General features: G+C 28.7%; 1 protein-coding gene across 2 annotated transcripts in view; it reads left to right on the top strand.

Annotated features, from left to right (window-relative positions):
* LOC121120986 (uncharacterized) overlaps nucleotides 1-18,816 on the top strand; it is a 71,905-nt gene that overhangs the window by 38,307 nt on the left and 14,782 nt on the right. Inside the window, exon 2 of one of the 2 annotated variants that reach the window (XM_040715852.2) lies at nucleotides 7,729-7,825. In XM_040715852.2, coding sequence (XP_040571786.1) covers nucleotides 7,766-7,825 — 60 coding nt within the window. In that variant the 5' untranslated portion in view covers nucleotides 7,729-7,765. Of the gene's footprint in view, nucleotides 1-7,728; nucleotides 7,826-16,673; nucleotides 17,104-18,816 lie in introns of those variants that run through there. The other variant, XM_071889635.1, reaches the window with a different exon arrangement.

The following is an 18,816-nucleotide window of genomic DNA, read 5'->3' as shown; positions in this document are numbered from 1 at the left end:
GATTTATATATGTTCATATATAATCAATTTGTTTAATGATATGTTTCATAACCATCTCCTTGTAGTTAATTTTCTTACCTACCAATTACATCAAAAGCCATATTTGTTGCTCACTTTATAGTTTATTGTATATAAGCTTCTCTTTATTAAGATATTCCGCACCATATTATTTCCTTAAACAACAAATAATAGGTATACCTAAGCAGTTTCTCTCTATTTCTCTATGCATTCACCTTCCACCAAGTAGGTATCCTATGGTTTCTATACCCCAGTATCACAACTTCTAGGAAGAAGGGATCTGAGAGCTCATTTGAAGTTAATCAATTTAGCTTAAAATTATTGTGCAATTCTTCATCATAGAAAAGTATGTGATTAATTATTTTGCTTGATTTTCCGTTTGTATTTTCTTTGATAAACGTTTGCTTGTAGTTTCCATTTATATCTGCCAAGTCATATACGTCGTTTTTGTCCTTGCATGCAATAAATTCCTCTGAGTTTGTAGTGTTCTACGAACACCACCTACAGACGGAAGTAACGGACCGGAGTAAAGCAAATAAGAAGACCTTTTGATTGGGGGTACAATCATATACTAAATATATATTCTATAAGGGATTAACACTTAAAAAGGATGTACATAGACATAACTATTAAAATATATCAACACATAAAACAAAAGGTACATTACTATCTATTTCAAACAAATCCCAACGTCATGAGCTAAAAGTATATAAAAGTCAAAAGATAACAGAGTTGGAAAACCCAAAGGGAGTCTTTTAATGGTTTTTCTGCAGTATTAAAGTCTTCTGCTATAATTACTTTTCCTCTCATACAGTCACATCCAAATTATGCTAATTTAGTTTTGAAGAAAATTTTATCTCCAGAAGGTACATATACCGCTAATGTTTCATAATGCGATTTCTGAAACCATACCTTAGCTGAGATTCATTTGCCATTTTCATCCACGATCACCAACTTTGTTGACACATCATTTCTGATAAGGATTGTGACTCCCTATGCAGGGTAGTTGGATCCATTTAATATTGCATTTGAAGAGTAATTATTATATTTTTATTGAATAAAAGACCACTCACCTATATTGCGTATTCTTGTGTCATTTAAACATACTACCTCTGATAAGTTGATAGCATTAAAGTATTTTAATAGTTTTATTTTCTTTTTATTCGACGAAAGTCCGTTTATATTTACCTGTAGTATTCTTAGGCCGCCAGTATTTTGCTTGACTCCATATTGATATTATATTTTTGGGCAGATCTTGTGGTAGATGTTTATCTTAGATTAAGAGCTATTTTTTCTTTGTGAAAATATATAATTTATATTAATTTTCCATAATTTAATTGATGTTTATGTTGAAAAAGATGTCTTACTAATCATTTATTAAACTGAATATGGAGACAAGGGATAATTTTTGTTTTTCTTCTACACTGGTGGAAGTTTCATAATTTGTCCCGGGGAGATATTTCCTTTCCTTTTTTTCTTCTTATTTATACTGAAGATCCTTTTCGTCGGAGTATAATTCTGATTCGTTATTTTGGCGCTCATCATTTGATTCTACAAAAGAATTTTCATCTGTTTTTCTCTCTCCCGACTCGGAAGGTGAGTTAGTAGCAAGGTTTGTTTCTGTATTGTTTCCTCCTTCTGTTTTTGTCTGATTTGGTTGGTATACTTTATGTATATGGACTTCAAACAAGATTCCTAGGTTAGTTGGAGAATAGTAATACTATAATGTTTACTTATACTTAATCAGTGCAACTCTATCTAACAAATTAAAGGAACATTCCAAAAAATACATCTTTATTTATGAGTGGATTCCTTAGTATTATCTAAAGAGACTCTTACATTAGATGAGACAATTCAGTTTAAATAATAATGAAACAAAAAATCATGTATTGACTTTATTTTCACTCATTTACTCACCTTCTATCAAAGAATGACTAGGGGGGAGGACTTTTGTATAGTGCAATAAGAATTAAGCATGTCTCAACAAAAATTCAATCTCTAACCATAACGCGAGTCCAAAGATGAGCATAGCGGAAATAGACAATTTTATGACTATCAGTATTCAAGGTGATAATATTTTTTCATTGATTTTGTTATCGTCTCTTCCCTTGGAGTTTCTTTAGTATGAGGCATTTCATTTCTTAATTCGACTCTTTCTGTAACATTTTTTTTTGTAGTCAATGTTGACAAAACTATGTATTTTCAAGTGGAAGGCCAAATTATCTAATTGTAACGTCAACAGGAGAGTGTCTAAGCCGTAGGATTTTTTAACCATTTCGACTTTTTTTTAATACAAAATTTGACAAATATTCTTCTTTGACAATACAACTTTTTTTTTTTAAGTTGGAGTAAATTTCTTTTCAGAAGATACCATTAAATTAAACAAATATCAATTAAAAAAAAGAAATCCATTTTTTTTCTCTAAAAATTAAGCCTTTTAAATAAAGGATTTTTTTTATTTATCACCATTGAAATTCTGCAAAATTGGGAGCAAGGGCAATGGCATCTATGGTTTCTGCAGCACTGGTAGCCATACATGTATATACTTCATGGAGGGATCGTAGTTGACCTTATTAATATAATATTTTCTTATCAATTCCAAGTATCAAAACTGCATTTATAATTATTTTAGTAATATGAGAGACATTTCTTATTTATCCATCCATCTCTAAATAATCGGATCCTGTCATTTAAAAAGGATTAAGTTAGTATAAAAGTACGTACGTACATATGTTACATATATGTATATATATATATATACCAAAATAGTGTGCATTCTATGCACTTCAAAATAGAACTACTCTTTTATTAAATTCTTTTTGATCTATCTAAATAAATGATAATTATTTTCCATTGATAAAAAAAGTACAATGTCTATTGAAGTACACATAATGATAATATTTAATTTTTCATCTTTCAAGATGGGCTAAGATCTCAGTCTTTTCATATGTGTGTAGTGTACACTATTTATTATATATGTTCAATGCAGAGTATAAAAGTATTTTTCTCGAAACTACGTTACTTTTTAGTTTTGCATTCTCCTTCCTTTCCATCTATTGTAAGTAACACAACAGACTTTTCGAAACAATCCTAGGAACCAAGCTATTGCACAATCCTATGGGAAACTGATTGTCTAGGCCTGGCCCAATCCCCATCTTGCTAGAGATAAGAATAATAATAAAGAACTGAAACAAAGCCGATTCTAGTTTGATGTAGGCCCAGATAAAATAAGTATTTATCGGACTCTTTTCTTCTTTTCCTTTTTGAAAATTCAAATTTATCACTTTTCCCAAATGGCATTTTTTTTAAATAAAAAAACATTCCATTTTGTTTTAATCAAATGCAACGTCCAATGAAAGTGCAAGGGCCACTAAGTCCACAGTTATAGCAGGCTAAGGCTGGCTTTGCTACTGTAGATAACTAGAACAGTCGAAAAGGAAGGATTCCTTGAGAGACCTTGACACTACTATAAGCTGTCAGATGGTAAAGGGATAAAAAAAATATTTGTATTTATTTGAGAAAATAATCCTTATTGCCGCCTATTTATTAGTTTCAAATGTCTTGAATGGACATTTGTTCGCAAGTGTTTACTTGTGAGCCAATTTTTAATTTGTTTCGTCTTCATTTCATCACTTTCCGAAGGTTTTGATTTCGTCATATTTTGTCTCGAAATAAACATATAACAACAAGTCTTACTAAATTAAAACTACTTTTCTTCATTGTTAATATATGGTTTTTGACGTCATAGAAATGGATAATTCTTTACATGTCAAGAATCCTACTTTTTAGACTACTCCAGACTAGGGATGCACCAATTAATTCCAACTTATTGGTAATTGTGCAAATTATTACTTTGTTAACTAATCAGTAATCGGCAACTTTTGCTAATTTAGTTTTTTCCGGATAGTTTACTACTTTTATAGGCCCTTCATTTATAATGAATGGAGGATAATATTTTAGCAAATGTAAGAATAGCACAAATTTAGAGTATGGTAGCATGTGCAGTGACATCTATTCTCCTCTTCTGACAGCTAAAAAGTAACTAATTGAAGTAATGTGAAAGGTTAAGGAAACGCTGCCCGAGAGATTTCACTTATTATTTCCTACAGTATTTAGCATTTACTAGTAAACTAATAGTTACTTAATCGGGAATCGGCCAAATAGCAATCAGTACATTCCTAGTCTAAAAACAATTTTATGGCCTCTATATATATATTTTGCCAGACAATTTTATCAAAAAAGTAGGTTTGGGATAACAGCATTTCATTGTTTTTGTAAGACATTGGATGCATTTACAATTGAAAAAACAGCAAAAATATACAAATATATAATTCATCATAGGAAACATAACTACACACAATAAAAGCTTTTTTATAAATTTTTAAATTTTGAAAACTTTTCGAGCAATTAGGTCAATAATAAGGTTGATAATGATTGTAACAAATAAACAGATATAAATGACATAGAAAAGTGGGAAACAAACATTAATATATAATATTTTAAGAAATAATACTAGACTTATCTTTAATATAATAAACAATATTTATAAATGTACCGTTTACATAACCAAGAGATGCAAATAATACACCATTAGATAGTAATTGAGTCATTCCACTAATATATATATATTTTGTTTTAGCTTTATTATAAAAAAGTATGGTTTACTTCTACCTTATTTTTGACAGTAAATGTCTCAAAAATCATGTACTCTCATTTTGTTAAAAGCTTTGTTTTTGAGTTTCAAAATAATAAATTATGTGACAAAACAATTTTTTTGAAATTGCATGAAAAAATACAATCGACTATAAATTTTCAATGGGATGACCCATTGTACATATCAATACCACATAAGTTAATATTTAATATAACTTAATGTCAAATATAGAAGACATTTTCTTTCATCTGACTTTGGTTTATTCATGTTAACATTAACTGAAAAAGATGTGTTTGATCAATTTATATTTGGATAGTATTACTCTTTTTAACAATAAGTTAGAATCTTGAATATTTTGTAAGATTTATATAAAATATTTATTGATTTTTATTTATTTCTCTCTTTTATGTAAAAACTTTCAACAAATACTTTATATGAATGCTTTAAGCAAAAATGTTATCTAAAAATATGTAAAATATATTGTTTTTTTTTTTATTTTCTTATTTGCCTTTAGACATTGTTTTATAATAAGATATGCAAATGTTCAACATATTCATATAATGTAACTTAATTAAAATCAGTATTATTTAATTAATTTGCTCCTCCTAGATAAGGATGGGTGTTGTATAATATTTTTGAGGCGGAAATTCACGGTAATTGAACTTTGGTCTTAAGCAGATCCTGGAATTTTATTAGCCGCGATTAATTGGTAACTGTTCACCCTCAATTACCATCAATACCGATTGACCATTAAAATCTCAACACTTTGAATTTTAAACATGAACAAGATAAAATTCATTAATTAACAATAGAATTTTAACAAAATCAACACAATGAATTGATTTTTGTTGAATTAACTTAATGTAGCCCACCTTAGCGGTAATGATGACTTCCAGGCAGAGGCCGAAGGTCTTGCACCCACTGCAGATGTAGTCCTCTGTCATGGGATCACAGTACAAGCTGACAGTGGCTGTGAGGCCTTGGTATTTTGATGAAGGATACTTCAGGCCTTTCCTTCGACATGCACCCAAAAGATGCAGTCAAGGAGATTGTCATCTGGTCTATAGGTACCCAAAAGTGTCAAAACAGAGTTCAAAAGACTCATTCATAAGAGTCTTACAATGGTGGAGATGGGTTTCTTTCATTGATGGTGTCAAAAGTAACCTCTTCACCCTCACAAGGATTTTCCTCCCTTTTTTATAGCTCTCTGTGTGAAACCCCAAGATCTCTTTCATGTGCCCTCATGGAATTGAGGCTATTGACTATGCTGTTTTCCTTCACTCTGCCCGGTCCAGTTGGGCCTTTTTGACAGAGCCCTTCTTCTTCTACAACTTTTCGGCTTGGAGACACACAACTACTTGGAGTGCACAAATGGATCACGTTCAAGTGTCATTTTCTCAACTTCACATAAGCTAAAGAGCTCAGATTTGATATTGCAACTAATTGCTTATGCTTTAACATATCGAAATTGAATTAATTTCAATTACTAAACCTTCATTAATTTTTGAATTTCAAGTGTTCATATTTCAGTAGACTATCCGGTATACGAAGTTTTTATTATGTTCAATTGGATCCGGCAACCTTTGGTGATGACTATGGATGTATATAGTCCAAAAAAGACCGCACAGATACTTTTTGTAATTGCAATCTGAACAGGGTCATTGTTTTCCAAAACTGTTATCATAATTCTTTAATTTTTTAAGAAATAACATATAAATTGTTATAAAGTGATCAAGAGTACGTTTGCTATGAATGACGTAGAGTAACAATAATTATTATAACTCTATAATAAAGTACTTGTTGAACTCAGGTTACAATTGAGGATCGATATTGGAGTAATTTCTTATGTATCCTTGATTTATATATTTTTGTTTTTTTTCTTCCTCTTATGGATGAAATCAGCTGCTCTAATACAACGTCTTAAAAACTAAGCTGCTTTCTTCATTTTTCAAATTTTAGGAGTTACCACGTTAATTTGCATTCTCTTTTTTAATACAAACAGGCCATATTTTATACAACTCTAGTCGGTATTTTTGAGTGAGGATACGGAAAACATACAATATATAATCTTTTGTTACCTGAAGCCCAAATCAAGTATAAATCTCCATGTTTCATTGTCTGAGACGAGTTTGAATCTATAAAAAATGACTCGAGTTTAAGTCTGGACTTGAGTACTAAGTTTCTGCTTGTAAACAATGCATATTTTTTGTGTGAAATCATATTAACAACAGATTAATCTGCCTTTTTTTCAGATTATTTGACCATTTATTTAGATTTTTTTATTGCAAAAAAGAAAAAATTGGTAAATTTTCACCAATTTCCAATTATAATCAAATTATCCAATATAACAGCCAGCCGAGCCAAACACTAGATACACTAAGGTCTAATGAAAAATTGTATGAGTCACTGCTGGCAAGGTTCATTTCCCTTGAATGAGTCTACCATTAAATTAATGGTTAATACCTATAAATAGACAAAAGAACGTTTGAGGAAGATTATTTAGGCTTATTAATATCTACATATGGTGCTTGCATATTTAATGTAATTGTTCGCAAATGTGTTCCATATGGACCCCAGGGATAAATGTAAAAATTAATTCATAATCAAAGAAAAACAATGTTAATGAACAATGAAAATAGGTTCAGAGCCACCGATTTAGTTTTCAAAGAACGAAGAATTACCAAATCAACAAATGTTGTCTGAATATTTCTTTTAATTTCATATTATTTTTTAGTCTTACGGTATCAATGCCAATATTTATTTATCTTCTAGATCATGTCTTACATTCTATATAAACATAGTTATGAATTAATAATGTCTTTATTCATAATTTCAATACTAAAAAGGTGTAACAATGAAAATATAATACATTAATTTTCGCTTATCTTTAAGCTCAAATTCTCTGCCTCTATTCATTCTTTATTCGTCTTTCAAAAACTCATTGATACATACTTTCTTTATATACATATATGTTACCTAAGTTACGATCTATGTGTGTAAATAATCGTAAAAATATACACAAAATGATGGTTTTATATTTCTTTGTTTGTTTTCAGAGACTTCAAAAGAAGCATGTTGAATAAATGATGAAGAATGTTTGATATAACACCAGAAACAATATCCATTGAGCTTCAAGATGAAACGATTGAAAAAGTAAGATTTTTTCTATTTTAGTTATTCTATCTTTAAATATGATTTGATAAGTTGCCAAATGAAAGCTGGCTCTAAAATATGTCCTGTACAGGGTGATCCATAATTAGAGTCCTATTAACTTTAATGTAATTCAATTAAAAGTATTATGTGCGAAGAAGTCATGACCTTGAAGGATGAGGCCCATGCCAGATTGCAAATGAAGTGCAAAAATTGTTGTAGAGGCGGCAAGCGCATTCAGCACTTTTTGGACATAACCTGTTGGTCTCCAGCTTCACCTGGTCTTAACCATCTTGACTTTGTAATGTAGAATAGGGTCGAGTGGAAGCCTGTGTAGTTTCCAGACTTAGCATGGACTCCCTGATGGCATCTTAAAGTCCGCATCTGCAAAATATTCCAGTAGACGTTGTGGGTACTAATTTGCTCAAAACAAGCACATTCAATTAGATATTTGTCAATTGTAGGTCAATATTTAAACTACAAGAAAGTTTTAATAAATATTCTAATACAAAAAATATTGTAATGAATTTATTTTGTTAATTGTGATTTAACGGATGTTTCAATATATGAGCTTTTCGAGTTAAGTCAGTCTTAGCCCAAAAAATTTAAAATTCAAATAACAAACACTGTAAACTTTAAACTATTCAATAAAAATATTTATCAAAGAAAATCAGATTGTTTTAGAGTATTATTTTTAACCAGAAATGTATATATATAAATAATATTTTTGGTCTTATGGAATAATTTATGAAATGAAAATAAATATTTTATAAAATTTTCTTGGTGTGTTTACTTTTTCAAACAAAAGTACTTAGTAAACTAAATCTTGATTTATTGAGCTCAAAATATACATATTTACAACTTAATCAGTAAATATCCTAATTATTGAATTGATAGTAGTCGAATAAATGAGTCATAATTGCTAAAATTATGATATAAATTAAATTTTCTTTTTTCCATTTTGACTGAAAGTTTGAGTGATGCAATGAAACTCACTATTTTATGGGTTAAATATGGAAACACAAATTATGATTCCAAAATAATTTACAATGTTAAATAAGTCTGAGGGGGAGGCCAATACAGTTTCTGTGCTGGCAAAAATTTCGAAAGATATTTTATCTACTGGTTGTAATTCGATGACAAACCGTCTTTAGCTGGTTTTTTCAGGACTGGGGCACCCACATTGAATGAGATATTCGTTAATTGTAAAACAGTGTTAAACCTGTAAAAAAGTATTAATACATAATCAAAAACAAAAAAGATACAATTTAATTTAATTGATGGAACACCCTGTATATTAGTAAAAAAATATTTTTTATTAAATTTATTTTAAAACTATGATTTTTTTTTCATACATCAAATTATATCATTTTTTATTCTCTGTCCCTTAAAACTGGACAATTTTAAAAAAAAATACATGTAGGTAAATTAAGCGGAAAAAAAAGTTTTATTTGCTTATAGGCATATACCTACATTTATTAGACATTTTTCAAGTATTATACATACATAAATATAGAAAAGACAAATAAAAAGTAAAATGAATAAAATCATATTTTTAAATATGGCCATGCGAGAATATTTCCACGCTTTATTATGAGTTTAATAGTCTGTATATGGATATCATAAGTATTTGGAAAGGGTATAAAATTATTCAAACCATTTTTTTATTGTTTCCCTATAATATATTTTACTATTAGTTAACATAAATCTATCAAAGCTATAAACTATCTTAGTCAGAAGAAATTTGAACTATTGCAACTCACAGAACTAGAGGACAGTTTTGACTAATGATACTATTATCCTCACATGGTAAATTCTATTTTATTATTTGACAGGTTAAAGCAAAATAACTTTCATTTGCAAGGGACAATAAAACAAGTTATAATAATAAGATTTTTTTAAATTTTGGTTTCGTTAAAATAGGACACGTTTAAAGTGTTGTTTTACACAGTTTTGAAAATTATAATAGATAGTCCACTCTCTATACAGTGAATAAACTAAATTTTGGTATTTCAATATCAAGTGATTTTTTGTATGTTACTTTTAAAAATGAAATTTAAGAGAAATAGTTATTTGCTACAAGAAAATGCAAAATAAAATTAACAACGTATCTTATTTTATAGCTCTATATGTTTTGTTGATTAGATAATTAGGTGTTGGCAATTTTCAAAGATCCTTAAATGTTAGTTTTTCTGTAATAAATCCAGTTTCAATAGCTTAATCAAAACAAGCTGTAATAATTTAATTTTGTAGTCATTTGTACTAAAGATAGAAATAGTACTCCACATTCATCATATCAAATAATTAGAACCATAAAAACAATAAGAGGGGAGATAAAACGAAAGAAGATCCTTTTAACATACACTACAGTACCAAATAAAACCTAGAAACTAAATTGTAATTAGTTTAATTTTATAAATATTGGGTTATTGTGCTGGAAGTTATGCTGTTACGCCATGTATATTTCTTATCAGTTATTTTTTAGCTAGAAATGCCTTTGAACTGTCGTTATTATTTATGTATCCCATTTACAATGCTCATTTTAGATTTGGCTAATCTAAGTCTTAATATTTTGTACAATTAAGTCTAATAAAAAAAATAATACAATCTGCACCAATTTCCCTTAACTATTATTATTCTATGGTTTATTTCTTAATGTTACATTGATTGCAAAAACTATTAGTTCTGATAAAAAAAAGCAAGTTTATTTATAATTTAATTAAAATTGATTTTTTTTTTTTTAATTTTGTTTTTATACTCGTATAAACCATTCGTTTGAACAATTCAATAGGATTTATTTTTGGATAAACATATAGTTAATTTAGTTTGTCAATATTAATAATTAACAAAAATTGTTTACTTAAAATAATTGTTTAATCTTTTTCCAATACAAAAAACGAATAAAACAACTTGATTAAGGATATTTCATAATATATCAGGTTTTAACCGAATATAATTTTAATTTATGGGGATATTGTGTAAGTTTTAAAATTCGGTGTAAAAGTTAAAATGTTTTAAAGTAATTTAATTTGACTATTTGTACCATTTTTTGTTGATTTCGATCAGTGGTGATAGTCAAAGCCTATAAGGGTTGACTTATAAAAAAATAATGAAAAGTAAAAAATTCATGCAATTAGATTTTGGAATAAACTGTAAGAGGATCGGTTTTTCAAATAACATTATGTCTCATGAAAACAATAGTGAGCGATTTTAATAACTAGTAGCTAATAAAGAGAATAAACCATTGATAAGAAGTTTAACTACAACAGAGTAGAGATTTATAAAATAGGAGTTATATTAAAGATCATAGTTAAATTAGTTGAAATTATAAGTTATATGTATATGTATGTGGCATGATACTAATTGCACATAGTTTAACCGTTAAATTTTGACCATAAGTCTAAACTTTTTTGGGACTGTATACGAAGATGATTAAAAAAGACAATTCAATAAATGTTTTTATCTTTTTTTCATTTTATATTCTCGGAATAGTAATTAATAAGTTAGGTTTTTAATTTCTGAAGAAAATGATTACTCGATTTTTTAATTACATTCTTACACATAAATACCAAAGCAGTTACGTAAAATAAATAAATAAACATTTTAGTTTAAAATTAAAGCTTTGGGGTAAGATAATATCGCAATGGTACTAAAATTTACAAAAAATACTCATATAAAACTGATAAAATCAATACTGTCTAGGTAAAAAAATTACGCCTTTCACAATAAAACTAATATGATATATGAAAATACTTAAAGCAAGCCTCAAATTTTAATTTTAGATTGTCTTAAAATCCTTTCATTTAAATGATATCTTGAAGTTGGCGGAAGGTACTTAATTTCTTCTTCAGCCAAAGTCCACGAATTATTCCCAAGAGACGGAACTTTAATGGAAAGTGAAGCATACATTGGTACTCCAACAATAACAATTGCTCCAGCTCCTAAGGATGTAACACATCATAATTTATTATTCTGTTTGCTAGTAAGGTTTTACAGCTTCCTAAAGCAAATTTTAAAGCTTTGGGTTCGGATAACACTCGTCTATTCCTTTTATAAATTCCAAAACAAAACCATACTTTTGGCAAAGTTAGTGGTAGCATATTATAATCCTTTTAAAATACCCACAGTGGGGCAATTAACGAAAGCATGTAGAGTGTCATTAAAGAGTTTGCCACAATTTTTGCAAGACATAAAAATCTCAATTTTCCAGGCCGAAATTTTGAATTGAGCCATAAACTTACAAGCCATCCTTCATTGATGATGTACCGTTGAACAAAATGCACGTACCGGATTAAAAAAAAAGTTTTTAGGGAGCAACCTCTTCACAGTATGAAAAATACAATTATGAGAAATAGAATCAAAAGCTTTTTTAAAGTGCATCCCTATGATAACGCCAAACTTGTTTCTTGATTTAACAGCATCAATTACAGCTTGAATATTTCTCAAAATATCTGAAATCCTTTCTGTGTCATTCCAATTTTTTTATTCAAAATAAGCTACATTTGTTCTGTCAAAATTCCAGATAAAATTCTATAAGTTTTATTAAAAGCCGTTATTAGTCTCCAGTTCTTAGAGTCAGTTCCATTACCTTATTTAAGAATGAGGTGTTATACCATTGGTAAAAGATTTTGGTATTTTATTAGGCTTTTCTGATGTTCAAGAGATAAGGTGTAATTTCCTCGAGGAAAAGAGTAAAAATTTCCCCAACAATACCATTTGCACCACATAATTTGTTTGTATTTGACTTTTTTTGGTAAAGTAGGACACAATTCGTTAATTGGAGATAACCTGATCATCTGAAGAACCCTTAATTGTTTCTTTCCGTAGAAAATTCAACTTTTCAGTTTCTACAAATTCTTAAAGGTTTCTATCAAAATGAAACAGGATATCAATTTTGCTTATTAGAATTTTCCCATGATAAATGATCTTCTCAATAGTGGAGGTCTGGTAATTAACCATCATTGAAAGCAATATTATTCTTTTATTTTGATCATTTTCCACAATAACCTTCTCTGCCATTTCAGTGTTAGTAACTTCTAAGATTCTGAAGGAGTTGATGGAGTCAGTATTGTAAGTGCACGTATACAATAAATTTTCCTGAATAATTTGATCAATTTTTCCTTGATTTATTTTATTGATTTCCCTATGTTTCCTCACGTATCCTAAACTAGTCGTTGAAAAATGTGACATAGAATGAATGCTACTTGAGTGGATGAATGAAGAGAGTTAAGTCCCCCTGACAAATTTCTTTTTAGTATTTCCTTGATTTTTTCTTCACTTAGGATGTACTGGGGAATCTAAAATATCTCTGTTGTAACAAACTGGGAATTCAAGCTCCTTTTAAATAATGGTCTGAAGATGGTTCAGATCTGTAAAAAGCTTTTTTCGTTTGAAAGAACAAAAAAACAGAGTGGTCATAGTCAAGCCTATTCTTTATGATTGTTTGCCTCTTCTCCAAGAAATACTTTGTTGAGGACTCAATTCTTTTTGTATACTAAATGGTTAAATTTTATTGTTTAAACATTAAAAATAGCTCTGTTAAGATATTTTTTAAACGGATTATCTTAATTGACATTAAGATCTCCTAAAAGTGATAGAGGGAATAAATCTTTTTTTTATATAATGGTTTGAAGAACGAAGTTTAAAAAAACCAGGTTTCTAGAAACATCTTTACGTTGAGCTTCTAGGCTCCTCAAAATTTATTTGATACCACCGCCATTTTCATCTGATTTTCTCAAAGTAAACTCATCCTCTACGTGAGTGAAAACAACACCTATATCTAGCTCCTTACTAAGAACTATTTTAATACTATTTCTGGAGCCTGGACAAACATGAATACCCTGAAGAACTTAATGGTTCAGTTTCGGTGTTCCAAAGATCATATCTTTTACTTCTATATAAGTGAGTCGTTTATAAGAATGATCACTCTCAATCGGCTTTAGATCTATTATAATCTTATTGTAATTGTATTCCGGATAAGACTAACTTGAAGATTTGTTCTCTTATCATTAGGAATAAATTAAAGGATTAAAAATGTGGGTAAGAAGTAAGGTGCAACCCCTGCATATATAAAAACCAACCTGATAATTTATTAATGAACTTTCTCTTTATTTAATCATCTAATTTTAATAATAACCAAGGCCAAATGTAATGTAGAATAAAAAAAGATAATATTGTTCAATTGATGTCAAAAAACCTCTTAGTTGTCTCTAAGCTATGAATGTTCATATTTAGTTATTCTTTATTTTATTCTGGATTTTACAAAAGGAGTATAACCTTTATATATGTTGTTTTTTAGATCAATTCATTTTACAGACTTTTAGCAATCGTCTGAGAAAAGTTTTTCAATTGTTATAAGCTTCAAAGAAGCAAAAATGAGTTAGGTCATAACTAAAAGGGAAATTTTTAAACTAAAATGCTTATAATACTATTTAATTTCGTATTCCCTCTAATTTTTTTATTATTTGTATGTTTCTAATATGTTGTTTGGAATAATAAAAGTCCAAAGATAAGAAAAAAATGGCAGTTTTATAATTAAATATGACTTACTAAACGTATAAATTACAGCAAGTACAAAATGTTTGAAAATAATAACTTGTACATATACCTATATACTGAAATAATAGATAGTTCAATTTATTATGATTAATAAAATGGTTTTTGATTTAAGTATTATTTATTTCAAAATTTCATATTTTTTCAATATTCCTTTAATTGTATGAATATTATTTAGATATTTGCAAATACATATAATACATAAGTATTAGTGAGGCGTGGGTTCACAGGTTAGCCCGAGGAACCCGCAAGTGACTCTCAAGACAGATTGTGCATTAATAACCCGCAATTTGAACAAAAATCAGCTCGTTCATCACTTAGTAGCTATGTTTTATTACCAAGTTAATATCATATTTCTTCCAAACATGTGTCACATTCGAGGCTCTCAAGTCTCATAGAAAAGGTTGAAAACTAAGGCAAACACACCTTTTCTCTTGATTACCAAACCAACAAGTTTTCATCAGTTGGGGGAGCCTTAAGTCTAAAAGTAAAATTGTTCATAAAAATAGATAGGGATATATTTTTTTTAATTAATCTCATTTTTAGTGAGTACCAAAATATTCCTCTTTTTTTATATGCTACGATAATTTATTGATGATATTTCTATTTATCTATAGTATTCATTTGTAAAGCTGGTACCTCGGGAGAGATAAAAGAAAAAAGATATGGAACCCGTATAGTTCCTTTTTTTGTTTATTGTTGTCTTGTAATTGTAAATAAAATATTTGATGAAACAAATTATAACTATATGCTTATAGATACGATTAAGTAGGTGGAATAAATATGTGACATTGAATGTATGGTTGAGTATGGCGGGTTCTGTCATTTCTGAGAAAATTGCTCATTTTTTGATTTTCAATCCGGTTTCGTATATATCAATGGTATGTTGTTTATAATAGAAAAGTAAGTTTAAAAATTAAATATGAATTTAATGAGGATTTGTTGCAAAGTAATAATTTACAAGTCCTGATTGGACACAAAGTTGAGATGAGGATTTTCATCGGGGTAGCTTCTGCTTATGTCCTGGTTTATTTTATTCTCCCTTCCTGCTTTGTCACAGATGCTTGTAGGTAATCTAATTAAATTCCATTACAGCTAAGCTGCTCTATTCCAATAGATTCTTCAAATTCTCAGGGTCACCATATATACTTTTGGTTTATTTTTTTTAATATTCCCAAGATACACAGATGTTAAAACTACCTGGCAGCGACTCGCTTGCCAGGATATTTCCTGGTTGGCTGTTACAGTATCAGGAACATAAACACTATTCACATAGGTTCCTCTCAGTGGTTCCCATCTTTGACTCACGCTCTTATAATTCTGAGGAAAACAATCACAAAACAAATTATGATCTTGCTAACACTATCTAGTGAAAGCCGTTAGTATAACACGACATACACATTACAAAAGCCACCTATTGGAAAAATAATTTATTTTCTTTTACTATACCTTTTATTTATATTTCTCATAACATCAATGCTAGTTAATTGGTTATATAAATTTATGAGGAAGTTAATATTTTATATTGCAATTAGGAGAAATCTCGTTTTGACAAAAATTCATAGAAAAATAATTTATCAATTACATTATATATTGGGGTTTTAAAATAAACATTTAATCTTTGCTGAAAAATAGTTCACCTATCCAAAATTATCCGTCACTCTCAAAGTTGTAAGTATATTTTGTAAAGATAAACGTGGATCATGTTTTGATTTTCATTGTCCAGAAAATATGGTAAAATATATTTTATACAAGTTAATGCCAATGAAGAAAGATGATTTAATAGGATATAAACCTTGAAACACTTTTGATAATTTTTTCAAATGACAAATGATAGTACCCATCATTACAATTTTATTTGATAATAAATCTGTATGAATTTTATACGTTTATTTTTACCTTGTTTTTTGTAGTTTCTTAATATATTTACTTATAAGTTTTACGAACAATTATGAATAATTAGGAATATTAAAATATTTAAAATCCCGGAAAGTTTTATTCTTTTTCAAAAGTATATGTTACTACATTTATAAACTAATCTTTCCTATTTGGAAAATTCAAGCTTATAAGAGAGCAAAGAGCACTAGTATTTTATATTGATCTCAGTTAGTATATATATATATATCAATTTTTAAAGTTATCCTATACTGTAAGACACTTTAAAGTTACGTGGTCGTACTCTCAACGCTATTTAGACCATTTTCACATCCCTTACATGATAGGAAACTTACATATGTGCTTTTGTTAATATTCGAGCCTATGTATAGGCTTTTCAAGTAAAAGGTGATTTTGATATTAAAAGAAGAAAAACATTTCTTCTTTTAATTTGTATGATTGTAATTTTGGGGATGTAAAATTTCATAAAAAGGATACGGTAGCTGAGACGGTCATTTGGCTGATATCGTTTCCCATTATTAATGACATAACTTTCTCTGTACACTGAAATAAACATCCGATCATTTATCCGAAAATACCATATAAGATAGAATACTCTGATTTCGATCCTCAATTACATACTAATTCCAGTAAGGACTTACATTTATAACACCCGTTCAATCCCTCATTGATACTTTCCGTCTTTCATGTTCTTTTTGATACACATTTTCTTCGTCCCCAACGTTTCAAACTTACTGACGGAATAGATTGGTGGTCCTGGATACGTGCAACTGCTTGGAATGCGCCAATGGAAATTTTTTGATCACGTGCAAGTGTCATTTTCTCGACATGTACGTAAGCTAGTTAGCTTAGTGTAATTAATTATTTATGCTTAAATATATATCGAAATATGAATTAATTTCAAACATTCAACAGTCAAATATTATTGAATTAGTAAGCGTTCAGATTTTAATGATAACCGGTTAAGAAAAACCTGTTTTGAATCTCAAATAGAAAAAACAACTCCTGTTTTCTAGCAAATGTATTATACAAGTCTTTCAACTGTCGTAGATATATTTTTTCCAAGCAAGATGTTGCAGTGAATTTTTTAACCCCAGAGGATGATGTCACTTTATCTTTGCAATTTGTTTTCTTTTAGCAGAGTTTACCCTCTTATCTTAGTTAAACGATTAAACGAAACGGGATTCCAACAGAGAAATTCTAATTGGTAATGATGCAAAATAAAAGCCAAGAAAAAAAAGTAGAAAATAATATTTATTTTTTTTTCTCACTCACTTCAAGGTAATTCAAGCATTTTTTTTATGGAAACTATCCAATAGTATGTAAATATGTTTTAAAATATGATAATATTTTTAATGATCTAAAAATTCAATCGACATAGCTTCCCTAAAAAATTATTATTCAGGTAAAAATTGAATTATTCATTAATGGGGATTGCATAATTTATTTTTACCTTCATTTTTAACCAAAAACTGTCATTGTTTACATAATATTTTGGAAAAATCAAATAAAGAAGTAATGTGAACAAAGAAAATTATACTTTACTTACATACTTTTAGAAAGAAAAAACAACAAACAGATTTCTACAATTGAAAGAAGTATACTAATATTATTTAATTACAATTATTGTGTACTCATTTATGTCATCCATTTATGTCTAATTAAACATATATTAGGACTGTGTGCATGCTTTATCTAAGAAATAACAATTTCATCGAGTTTGGTTGCACGTCATATTCAAAAAGAGAAGGGAGCTGTATAGATATGGTATATAAAAATTAATTAAATGTCGTAGGCGTTTAAATCAATTCATATTTTATACAACTCTTTACCGTATATAGTTGTATAAAATATAAACTGAGAACTCATTTTTAACAACGATCGTGTGTTCCTAAAGCTCATATTAAAAAAGAAAAAGAAAAGAGTTGTAAATATAAAAAATAATGAGGTTGACTTTAGATAAGGTTAAGCAAAAAAAAGTTTTTACACTCATCACCTCATATTAAGAATAAAAGTTTAAGGGAGTACATATATATTTGTTTGTAAATCCTAAGCATTTTTCACGTGTTAGTTTTTGATTTTGTTGGCAACCTAAAATTTCGACGCTATTATTATTTTATTTTTGAGAACAAAACATCCCATTATTGTGTAGTTACGTGAGAATGTAGTTATGAAAAATGTAGAGTAAAACTGAGGATTATTAAGAAAATCTATATAATTAAAGCAAAGTTTTCTGCTCGTCGACATCTAATTATTACAAGCAATACCGCCATTACCGCTAGTAGTTTATATAGAAGAAACACCTTAATGACGTCATGAGATATAGAGCTTTCTTCCTTCTTTTAAGGGCTAAAAACTGAGATCAAAATCGATTAACCGCTGTCCTTGGTCCAAGATAAAGACCAGCACAACCCTAGAAATAACTATTAGCTATTTTTGAAGAGATAACATCTAAATATAACGTAAACACGTATTATTGTGCTCATGAAATACAGAGTCTAACACTCAAAACTGATTGTGGAGTTATCAGTTTAAGAATTTGT

The sequence above is a fragment of the Lepeophtheirus salmonis genome, chromosome 6 (genome assembly GCF_016086655.4).
Source record: "Lepeophtheirus salmonis chromosome 6, UVic_Lsal_1.4, whole genome shotgun sequence".
Classification (NCBI taxonomy): Eukaryota; Metazoa; Arthropoda; class Copepoda; order Siphonostomatoida; family Caligidae; genus Lepeophtheirus; species Lepeophtheirus salmonis.
Note: the sequence above shows the minus strand (reverse complement) of the source record. Positions and strands in the feature narration are given on the sequence as shown.